The sequence below is a fragment of the Talpa europaea genome (assembly GCF_964194135.1).
Source record: "Talpa europaea genome assembly, chromosome: 14".
NCBI classification, from domain to species: Eukaryota; Metazoa; Chordata; class Mammalia; order Eulipotyphla; family Talpidae; genus Talpa; species Talpa europaea.
In genome coordinates this window covers 48,831,031-48,843,489 of record NC_140082.1, presented here as the reverse complement: position 1 = coordinate 48,843,489, position 12,459 = coordinate 48,831,031, and the positions used below count along the sequence as shown (strand labels likewise).

The following is a 12,459-nucleotide window of genomic DNA, read 5'->3' as shown; positions in this document are numbered from 1 at the left end:
AGAGGCAATTATTATTGTAATTATACCTAGAATTCTGATAGGAATCCAAGAATTAAACCATCAGGCCCTAGAATATCAGAAACCAAAGTAATATTAGAAATATTTTTTGGTATCTCCTTTTTGTGTTTATCTCTTTCTCTTTTTATCTCGTTTATTTTCATCTACTCGGCTTCTTCTGAACCTTAACTACCTCACTATGACTACCACAGGCACATTTCTATGTGACTTTTCAGTACATCAACTATGTCCCTTACTTCAAATTTCTATGAGAGAGAAAGAAAACCTGATTGGTCCAGAGCCCGTTGGTGAGCAGCACCTCACAAACATCATCTTTTAGCTAGTGTGTTTGGGGCTGAATTAAGTGTGGTTCAGTTGATTAGGACCCCAAGGCTGAAAGTGCCCATGGGATAGGCACTGCCTTCTGCACAGGGATAGTGGGTGAAGGTAGACACATCTCATTTAATTTGACCTCTCCGGGTTAAAAAGGTTTTAAAGGGTATTGGATTTCTGAAAACAACTTTTAGCCCCAAGATCGGACTATTTTGAAAGTCTTTGGGGATTTTGTTATTTATTGGAGATTTTTCCTTTCTGAATATTTATATATTTTTTCTTTATATTTGTGTTTTCCCTTCTTTTGTCTACTTTACCTTGCTTTTTTCTTTAATCTTGACATGTCACATTGCCCTTTATTTAATTCAGATGTATAGTAAGAAGTAAAGAGGTATAATTTCAACTGCTAGAATTTTTCAGTTTTTATTCACTTTATTATATATTCTTTTATTTACTGCCGTTAACTGAACTCTGGTGTTTGGGGGAGGGAGTTAGTGTTTGTGGGTTCTTATCAAGTGCTGAATAGATTGTATTTTTAGAGGATCCATTTATCTCTTAGAACATGTAAAACAAGAATATTTTTTAAGTAGTAGGTTTATTTTTATTCTATGGTGAGGCTATTTAAGAAAGTCAGGATCTACCTTAACTGTTAACCATTCACAAGTATCTGCTACCTAGGTGCTGTCACTTACTCATTTGTGGGTATGCTCACAGGCATTGCAATCCAAGAACTGATTTCTGTGATATGGGACTATTTAAAGAGTAACGGACTAGATCATATTTCCAGAATACATTTGGAAATATTACAGAATATGTACCAATGCCCAGCAATTTAAAGTCAGTCCTCAATTAAACGACAAACAATAAAAATACATAATTTTAAAAGTGAATTTTTGCTTTTCTAATTTTTTTTTTTGTAATATTTATTCTATAGCTCGGTCATGAGCACGGACAGTAATTCATTGGCACGTGAATTTCTGACAGATGTCAACCGGCTTTGCAATGCAGTGGTCCAGAGGGTGGAAGCTAAGGAGGAAGAAGAGGAGGAGACACACATGGCAACGCTTGGACAATACCTTGTTCATGGCCGAGGATTTCTGTTGCTTACCAAGCTAAATTCTATCATTGATCAGGTAACATTCTCATATCAAATACTTTTTTAATGAATATATTATAGCTAGTTATTGATACATAATTTCTTATTTACATAGTTTCTGAGATTCTCTTTGAGATAAAGTGCTATCTCTCATATCACTCCAACAATAGAGCAGCCCCATTTATGAACTTACTATTTATTTATTTACTTAGTTTTCAAAATATCTGAAATTTCTAAAAATTATAAATGGCCTTTCTCCTATAAGAGTTCCCATATACTGTGCTTTTTACCCTAATATTGTGAGATAATTATGATTATTAGTAGAGAAAAAAATTATGATTGAAAAATATGATGAATATGCTCTTTCAGTAAGCATTAGATAGACTTTTGAAAAACTTAGTATAAATTATATTTAGGGCATTTTCTAATTCTGGGGTGGAAATAAAAAATCCTTTGTGTAAACTAATAATTACTGAGTCCTTCAGTTTATCTACAGCTAGTTTTTTGTACATTGTTATATTTGCTTAAAGTATGACATGACCATGTGGTTTAATACTGTGTAGAATTCTATAAACCATGTGTTTCCTTATATACTCAATAGAATTTTAAAGTTAGTTGGGACTAACTTTAGAGATATTTCCATCTAACCCCCTTTTGTAGATGAAAAACTGAAATGCAGAAACATTAGGTAACTCAGGAGAAGTTAACTTGAAGCCCAAATGTGATTTATATTTTTATTTCATTTTTATAGAAAAGAAATTTATTTTTATGAAAGAAAAACTCTACCATCTGCCTTTAGAGGACTAATTAATGCAGTAGATAATATTTCAATTAACTTGAGTTAAAAAGTTACTAAGTTCTCTGTAGCACCAGTAGGATGGACATTCCTAAACACTTTAAATGTCACCGACTTTATTGATTGATTGATTGATTGATTGATGCATACAAGAGTTGGGGTGCAGGCCAGAGATGCAGGGGAGTGAGAGGATTCACCAGAGACAGAGAGGGGAACAAAACAGGCAGACTGACTGAAACACACTGCTGAGGGGAGCAGTGGACGAGACAGGAGATGTCTGCTGCACCATGTGGGTTGCTCCCTGGCTGGCCAGGGATTGAACTTGTGCTGTGGAGGCTGCAGATTACTTCATAGTGTAGTGCTTAACCCCTTGCTCCACCTGTAACTGGCTTTAGATATAAACTCAGCCATTGTTAAATAAAATTTCTTTGCTATGAAAACATTTTACTAATAAATATAGAAACTGAAACTTAACAATGCATCTGTTTTCACTGTAAGCTAAGAAACCTAATAATTATGAACCAGTATTTGTTATATAGTATCCACCTGTCATAGAATTTTCCAGCATATTTGCAGATTTATGAGTTTCCTTTTTTCATGAATGTGATTTGCTTAATGTGTGACTAAATGTAATTTAATTTTATATATTTGTATAACTTTTCTATAAAAATTTAAAAATCAGAAAAATTACTAGATCATATGTAGTTATTTTTTATTTTAACATTTTGATGATTTAGTATGTATATCATACTCTGTTCATTTTCTTTTCTCATACTAGGCCAAGTTAGTGCTTTCTTTTTTAAAAACTACTATACAAACATCAAATCAGGAATATAAATTACCCACTAACAAATCTAATAAAATATATATACAGACTTCTGTGTAGAATTCTATAAAAACATTACTGTACTAAAGACCCAAATAAATACAGAAATACATAATTTTCACATATTGAAAAAAATCAATATTGTGGAGAACTATTTTTCTAAATTAATGCATAGATTCCAATGCAATCTGATCAAAATCTCACTTCTTGTTATGACAATTTTTATTGAGATATAATTCACACTTCATAGATTTTTACCCATTTCATATCTAAAACTCAATAAGTTTTAGTGTATCTGCACCGTAGTCAATTTTAGAGCATTTCCATCACTGCAAATAGAAACTCCATGCCATTTAACTTTCATTCTACTATCCCTCCCATCCCCGTTAACCTAAGTACACACTAATCTACTGTGCCTCTAAAGATTTTATACTTTCCCTTTCAGCCATGTAATAGCTTTTATTAAGTGACTGAAATCATTCAAGTCATAACTGCAACAGTATATTTTCTGATGATAATATTTTTTACCCCTACCCCCCTTAGTCTCCTTACTCACTTTTTGGAAAATCTGTAGCAGTGATAGTAGGAACAGTAGAAATAGAATGAAAATAGTCATAATAAAAATAGGCTTATTTAATTGTCTAAACAAGGGAATAAAGAATGATTATTTGGATTTTTAAGGAAAATTTAATTGCACAAGATTTCATCATTTATGATAAAATCAAAACACTAGACCAAAGCTGTATATTTCAGGAGGAACTTCAGCGTTGTCTGTGCACTCTTAGGTACTCTGGGGAAAAGGGAGTGTAAGCCTTTGCCTTTCTACTGTAGTACTTTTCTTACAGATATTTAATATAAAAAAATTAAGTAGACTTTTATTGAGTCATAATTTGCATGTAGTAAATGCACAGATATTAAGTGTATAATTGGATACATTTTGACAAATACCTACATCTGTGTAACCACAATCCATATTAATGTTTAGATACCATGCTGCCTCTCCGTCAACCCCTTATTTTGCCCTCTGCAAGATAACCACTCTTCTGATTTCTAACATCTAAGGATAGTTTTTTTCGTTCAAGTAATTGGAATCATGCAGTATGTGCTGTGGTGTCTCAAAGATTCATCCATGTTGCATGAATCAGAGTTCATTACATTTTGCTTCTGATTAGTATTTTTTTTGTATGGGCTTACCGTAATTTAACTGTTCACCTGTTGTTTAACCTTTTGGGTTTGCATTTGGCTATAATAAGTAAAGCTGCTGTAAACAATCTTATAAAAAAACTTTGTGAATATATGCTCGTTTTCCATGGATAAATATTTAGGCATATATTTACTGGGTCAAAAGATAGATATTTGATATTATAAGAAATGGCCAAACTGCTTTTCAAAAGTAGTTGTCCCACTTTTCATTCTCACAAACAATATATAAGAATTCCAGTTGTTTTCCATCCTCTCTATGTTTGATATTGCCAGTCTTTTTAGCAATAGCCATATTAAGTGAATATGAAATAGTTTCTCAGTGTTATTTTAATTCATATTTCACTGACAATGATGTTGAGCACTTTTTTGTGTGCTTTTCAGCCATATGTATGTCTTCTTTTGTGAATGTCTGTTCAAATTTTGTGCCATTTTTAGAGTCAGATTATAGTAGCTCTTTATGTTTCTGAATATAAGTTTTTGTTGAATTGAGAATATTTGCTTTTCATTTCTTAACAATGTCTTTAAAAGAGCAGTATTTTTTTTCTTTTGCAAATAGTGCTTGTGGTAGCCTAAGAAATATTTGTCTTACAACCATAAAATTGCAAAGATATTCTATTTTTTTTGGAGCTTTTTAGTTATTTTTTACTTTTAGTTCTGTGATCCATTTTGAATTGATATTTGTGTTTAATGTGACGTAGGAGTTAGGGTTCCTTTTAGCTCCTCCCACATTAGTTATTCAGTATTTTCAGCAACATTTCTTCTTACCAGTCTATTCTTTCCTTCACCAAATGGCTTCACCAAATGAGTGCTTTTGTTGAAAATCAGTTGACTATGTGTTTTAGTGTATTTCTTGACTCTTCTGTTCCACTTATCTGTCATCTGTTCTTTCACTAATACCATACTTACTGTCTTGATTACTGTAGCTTTTATAGTAAATCTAGAAATTAAGTGGTATAAGTCCTCTAGTTTTTCTTTTTCAAGAGTATTTGTCTATTGTAGGCCTTTTGCTTTTCAATATAAATTTTAGAATCAGCTTATTTCTACAAAAATTCCTGGTAGGATTTCTGTTGTAATGGCATTGAATCTAAAACTCATTTTGAAGAAAATTGTCAACAATGTTATTTCTCAATCAATGAACTTGGTTTATAAATCTCTCTTTGAGTCTTCTCTAATTTCTCTGCAGTGTTTTGTGGTTTCTCTGCATTTTGGGGGTTAAATTTATTCTACATACTTTATTATTTTTGATGCTATTATAAAAAACATTTAAAAATCAATTCTCTATTATTTGTTACTCATAGAAATATAATTGATTTTTTTATGTAGTTCATGTGTCATGTGCCTTTGCTAAATTCATTTATTTATATTTATCTTGAAGTTTTTCTGTCAATTCCTTAGGATTTTCTATGTAAACAATCTTGTCATCTGTAAATAATGAACATTTGACTTTTCCAATTTTTATATCCTTCATTTTCTTGCCTTTTGTACTGGTTTCTAGTACAAAGGTAAATGCAAGTAATGAAAAAATGTTATGCTGTGTCTGACTTTGAGGAAAATTGATCAATATTTCACCTTGAAATCTGATGTCAACTCTAGATTTTTCTTAGATGACTTCTATCAGAGTGAGGTGGTTCTCTTCTCTTCCCATTGTTGAGAGTTTTTATTCTGAATGGGTGTTGGATTTTGCCAAATATCTTTTCTGTTTCTATTGAGACTTTCATATTATTTTTCCTTTTCATTCTGTTAATGTGTAATTACAAAAATGCTAAAAATTTATAAGAAATCCCATAAGACATCAAATAACTAAAGCAATTTTGAGAAAAAAGAAAAATGAAGGTAACATGTTACCTGATTTAGAAATATATTATGAAGCAATAGTAAGTAAAGAAGTGCCACTAGATTTTTACTTTATTATAATTAGGCTTTTTCCTGGTCCCTTATTTAGGTCTTCTAAATTCCTGCTATGAGTGAGACCATCCGATGTTTTTCTTTTTCTTTCTGGCTTACTTTGCTGAGCATGATCCCTTCCAGCTCCAAAGACACACTACAGGGGCGGGGAAGGGCAGGAGGGATTAGGGTCAAAATAAGGGAGGGGATTGTATGGGGACTATAACCAAGATGAAGATGCATACATTGTGTAAAAATGAAAAATGATGTAAAATATATATAAAAAAAATAAAAAAAAATAAAACATCCCCTAAAAAAAAAAAAAAGTGCCACTAGAATAAAAGTAGACACATGGATCAGTGGGACAGAATGGAAACCCCGGAAAAAAATACACAAATCTATCAACATCTAATTTATGACAGAGGAGTCAAGACTATATAATAGAGAAAGGAAAATCTCTTCAACATGTGGTACTGGGAAACTGGATCTATGTAATAATGAAACTGGATCACTCTCTAGCTCCATATATAAAAATAAATTCAAAATAGAATAAAGACTTGGATATAAGATTTGAAAACATGGAATACATAAAAGAAACATAGGTGACCCATTCCATGAAATTAGTGACAGAAATATTTGGGAGTCACCCCAATGGCAAGAGAAATGAAAGCAGAAATAGACAGAACTTAACAAAATATTAAACTTTTGCACAGCAGAAGAAAATGTCAGCAGACTAAAAATTCTACTGAATGGAAGAAGATATTTGCACATCACATATCCTATAAGGAGTTAATATCCAAGGTTTATGAAGAACCTATTTAACAACCAAAATAAAAAACACTATTAAAAAATGGGCAGAATGTTTGAGTAGACTATTTTCCAAAGAGGAGCTACAATGGACAATAGACATGAAAAATATTCATTATCACTTCTTAATAGGGAAATATAAATCAAAACCACAATGAGAGATCATAACGCAACTGTAAGAATGACTTACATCAAAAAAAACTTAAAAAGCGTTCACAAGGATGTGGAGAAAGAGGGACACTTAACTTACACACTGATGGTAGGAATGTACATTGGAATAGCCATTTTGGAAAGTAGTACAGACCTTATTCAGCAACTAAAAATAGAAAAACTACCATATGACCCAGCAATTCTTCTGAGTAGCTTTCTTAAGAATATGAAATCAACTCAGAAAGCACCACAATGTTTATTGCAGCATTAGTCACAGAAAGATGTGGAAGTAACCTAAATGACCATAGATGACTGGATAAAGACAATGTGTGTGTGTGCGTGTGTGTGTACATACACAACGGAATACTATCAGCTATAAGGAAACATAAAATTTTGCCACTTGCAGCAAAATGAAAGGAACTCAAGGGGACTATGTGAAATAACATCAGAAAGATAATGATAAATATGGAATAATTTCACCTATATGTGCAATATACGGAAAATAATACAAGCAGATAAACAAACAAAATAAAAATAAACTAGTGGGCATTAAAAACTAAAATGAGGTTACCAGAAGTTAAGAGCATGCAGGGTGGCAGTAAGTGTGGAGGGGATATAATGGATGATGATAGGTGTTTTGTAAAATATAAGAATCAGTTCTGGAAAAGAATAGTCAAATATTGGGCCTCCCCGGTGGCGCAGCGGTTGAGCGCTGGGTTGTGAGGCTGCCCGCAGCCTCTGCAGCGCCTGTTCGATCCCCGGCTGCTCCCCGGCCACCAGAGGAGGGTCCCACGTGGCGCGCAGACCTCTCCTGCCGCCCGCTGCTCCCCTCATCAGTGTACTTCAGTCCTGCCTGCTCTGCTTCCTGCTCTGGCTCTGGTGAATTCTCTCACCCTCCCACGCTTCTGACTGTACCCAGTGCTTGTACAAGTAAATAAATAAATAAAATAAATCTTAAAAAAATTAAAAAAAAAGAATAGTCAAATATTGTTCAGATTTGACAACTAAGTCATTGGTAATGTTATTCGTTTCATTAGGAGAAAATTGAAATTTTTTAAATTTAGTAAAAGTAAAATAATAATGAAATTCCATTTACTACATCTGGTTTTATAAATTTTGTTTATACACATGCTAATATTTATCTATGCATGATTATTCTGGCAGAGATGAAGGAACATAGGGGATGCTGGCGTTCCTACTTAGTAGAGTATGATTGCAATTGACATCTTCAGCCACTAGATGGTGATGCTATCTCAAAAAGGAGATAATTCATTGAGATAGCTCTCCTTACACTCAAGCTAATACATAGGAAGAATGAGTACATCAGTTGATTGGTGTTTAAAAAACTACATTCCAGAAACTTAGCAACATAATACAATGTCGTTATGCAATGATTTATTTACTCATGATTTTGTGAGTTGGCAGTTTAGGTAGGCTGAGCTGTGCTGGCAACATCTGTTCCTTGTGGTACTCAGCTGGGCTTACTTCTGAATTTCAGTCAGTTGGCAGAAGACCAAAGGCTGCTATATGGTACTGTTGGCCAGGCAGCCTCAGTTTTCATCCACATGCCCCCTCATCTTTCCATTGGATAGACTCAGCTTCTTTATTTGATGATGAAATTGCAAGTAGTTGTATAATATCACTTCTGCCCCATTTTACTAGACAAAGCAAGTCACAAGTCCAGCACAGATATAAGGGATGGAAACGAAGACCATCACTTGATGGGAGAAAATTAATGGTGGCCATATTTTATCTACCACACCCTCTTTGGCAACAATTATTAGCATTCCTTCCACACTTCCTTCTTCCCAGGACACTCAAAGTATTGTCCCATCATGGCATCAGGATCAAAGACCATGATCTCATGATATGAATCAGTTCTGGATGCAAATGAGACTTCCAAGTATAGTACTTTGATTATAGCTCTTCTTGGTTGGGAGACATGTGAACTAAAAAGACAAGTTATCTGCTCCCCACATACTTTATATACAGTAATGAGATAGAAACAAGTTAGTCATAATAGAGGCTTGTATTTGATAAGGAAGCATATAGAATCAGCAATCCACTGAAACCCAATCAAGTATGTGTGTGTTGTCCCCTGTCCTGAGGGAGGGGGTCGGAAGGTAGCAAGGAATATGTTTTTCTTTTGTGAGAGTAACCCATAGAATATCTAAGAGCTCTTGACTCCACCCTCTGAGGTGTCTTCTCTTCTATAATAGGTAACCTATAATTTACAGCTTTCTCACTCTGCTTCCTGCCCTTAGAAAAGTGAGAACTTAGAGTTTCTTTTTTTTTCATTTTTTTCATTTTTTTTAATTTTTATATTCCCCATACAATTGCAACCCCCTGATTTTGACACTTTTCCCTCCTTTCCCCGCCCCCACCCAAAGAGAACTTAGAGTTTCTTTTCATTTTGAACTGTCTGTGTCCCTTTTCATCCAAGCTATTAGTAAATTTTAATAATACATCTTTCTTAAAAAACATTGTGGCTTTCCACCACATCTGTAATAGTGTTTGAGAGAGAGCTCACTCTACTTTGGGCATGTAAGCCTTATGTGGAGCTATACCCACAAGATTCTTAGTAGCACTTTAGTCTAACAGTCTAACTACTAGATACCATCGTAAGTCTTCTGGAGTATTATAGCCATTTAATTACCAGGAAGGGAGGAGGACAGGAAATGGGGCCTAGTTGGATGAAATGGGGCCTGCAGGACAAATCTTGCTGCCAGTAATCTGTTTCTGGACAGCCCGCAAACTAATAATAGTTTTTGTGTCTTTAAAGCACTCTTAAAAGAAACAGAAGAATGCATGACAGAGACCACATATGACTGACTCACAAACCCTCAAGTATTTACTATCTGGCCTTAAAAAAAAAAAATTGTAATCCCTTCTCTGCGTCAAGAAAAATTATTAGCATGATGTTTAACATCTATGGGGAAAAAACAGTCCATGTAACTATCCTGAGACATCAAAAAAATTTCACAAAATTTATCCTTGATAAAGTCTCTAAAAATAATACAGGGTTTCATATACAAACTGTAGGGAAAAAAAGTAATATTTTAAACAAGAAGCTCTATAATGGAGGCAATGTAAAAATAACTTACTATTTCTATTTGATATCATGTTTCAAAAACATGCAATAGTAAAGTAGAATATGACAATGAAGTAGAATGTGAGAAAGATGGAGGAATAAAAATGTCATTTTTAAAGTGATGTGTATAGAAAATTCTAAACAATCATCCAGAAAACTGTTCTGCCAAATAATAAAACTAAGAGAAATAAATTTTATTTCCTTGAGCTATATCTTCACACCTAGGAAATATTTTTTTGCAGTACTAATGAAGAAGTGTTCATTGGTTTGTGTATAGATAAACATATATTAGAAATAATTATAAAATTCTGAAGGAAGAAATTAAAGCAAACATACCCATTTCTATTTGTGTCTGGAACAGTAAATTTAGTTAGCATATCAAAATTCTGATTTAAAATAATGCCATTACCAATTAAAATAACTTCATCAGTTTTCCATCATATTCTGGATACAGTACAGATTGCTTTAGCATGTCATCCTGAGGTCCTTAAATCTCACTGATACAGTGCCTACCGGCCTTTGCAGTTTCATAAGCACCTGTCCAGTTTGGGCTCCCAGCCCTGGCATTTGACTCATTTGCCTTTTGTCTCCTATTCTGCCACTGCTACTTTTGGATGGCCAAGATAGACAATTAATATAAAATCCAATGTAGAACCTTGGGAAATAAAATTTGAAGTTTATTTGAAACAGACGGCTACAAATTATAGTTTGTGTGTGTGTGAGTGCCCATAAGAGAAAAAGATTTTATGACTTGCACAAGGGTAGAATTATGTATGTGCTTTCTTTGGGACACAAAAGGATAAGTAAATTTGGAAATGTACACCTGAAAAAGTAATAGGTCCAGAGTATTAGAAAGAGCTACTCTGATGAATGGTGTTAGAAATGATTTTATTGCATATAATGTAAAGAATTGTGGGCCTCCCTGGTGGCGCAGCGGTTGAGCGCTGGGTTGCGAAGCTGCCCGCAGCCTCGGCAGCGCTGGTTCGATCCCCGGCTGCTCCGCGGCCACCGGAGGAGGGTCCCGCATGGCGCGTAGACCTCTCCTGCTGCCCGCTGCTCCCCTCAGCAGTGTACTTTGGTCCTTCTGCCTGCTCTGCTACCCGCTCTGGCTCTGGTGAATTCCCTCACCCTCCCGCGCTTCTGACTGTACCCAGTGCTTGTATAAATAATAAATAAATAAATCTTTAAAAAAAAAAAAAAAAAGAATTGTTCTCCCACTTTTGTAGTTGGAAGTGAGGCCTATTCTCTTCCAGGCTGCCATTCTAGCACAGGAGGCAAAAACCAACACCTTGCTTGCTTCAATGTCATTCTTTTGAAAGACCCATGGTTTCCAAGAATTAATTCACTTGGTAAAGTGGGGCAACAGTAGAAAGTCCTAAAGAAGAGAGAGACGTGGTCTTTGGTTGGAGTGGGAGGAAAAACTTGATAGCAGAAGTATTGCTGGGGCTGGGGCCTTGAAGCTAGCAAGGAGTTCTTGGCAAATTGGGAAGGCGTGGCAGAAGTTCCAGATTATGTGTCACACCAAAGCCTGGAGGCAGGAATTTCTGTTCACATAGCAGTGATGATTTGCCAGTGTACTGTTGCAGAGCAAGAAGTAAATTAAAAGGACAGCATGTCTGTAAGCACTTCACGAACTCTTGAGTTTTCTGCCAGCTCTATCAGAATGTTATTAGTCCATCTACTAAAGATAAGAGTCAGACTAGGATTGATATGCCAAAAATTAGTTTTGTTTTTTTTAAGACTATATACATTTTGCTGGCACCTTAAAAGAAAACTGAGCATGATCCATACATGGAAATGTTAGCAAGTCATCTTTGTCTTGCTGATTTTGAAGTAAAGCACATAGAAATGGGGATTTCTCATACAATTTTTACTGTGCAACTAGAATTTAAAATCATTAATGCAGATGGTGATGGTGTTTCTTGAACATTGATTTATGTACTAGACATTGGGTGGCAGAAAATGGGGGGTGATGGCTAAGGAGTAGAGCCATGGAGTTCCTGCTCTGAGAAAGACTGGAAAGTATGTTTGGAAAAATATTTACAAACCAAGCTCTTTGTATGAGGCCACATTAGCTCTGGCACTGTCTACCTCATGGACCTGTGCCTTCCAGTTTCATATCTTAGCACTCACCATGCGCACAATCCTGCTTGCTATTCTATGAAAAAACTAAACACATTCCCAGCCTATTATATACCTATTATGAGGCCTCTTCTTTCTTTCTTTCTTTTCTTTCTTTCTTTCTTTCTTTCTTTCTTTCTTTCTTTCTTTCTTTC

General features: G+C 34.6%; 1 protein-coding gene across 1 annotated transcript in view; it reads left to right on the top strand.

The window, feature by feature from the left end:
- Positions 1 to 1,271: 1,271 nt before the first annotated feature.
- The window catches only part of LYST (lysosomal trafficking regulator), a gene marked incomplete at both ends in the record, with an annotated part of 133,230 nt that continues 122,042 nt past the window's right edge, over positions 1,272 to 12,459 (top strand). The window contains one exon of the mRNA XM_084253644.1: positions 1,272 to 1,463. Coding sequence (XP_084109770.1) covers positions 1,272 to 1,463 — 192 coding nt within the window. The remainder of the gene's footprint in view (positions 1,464 to 12,459) is intronic.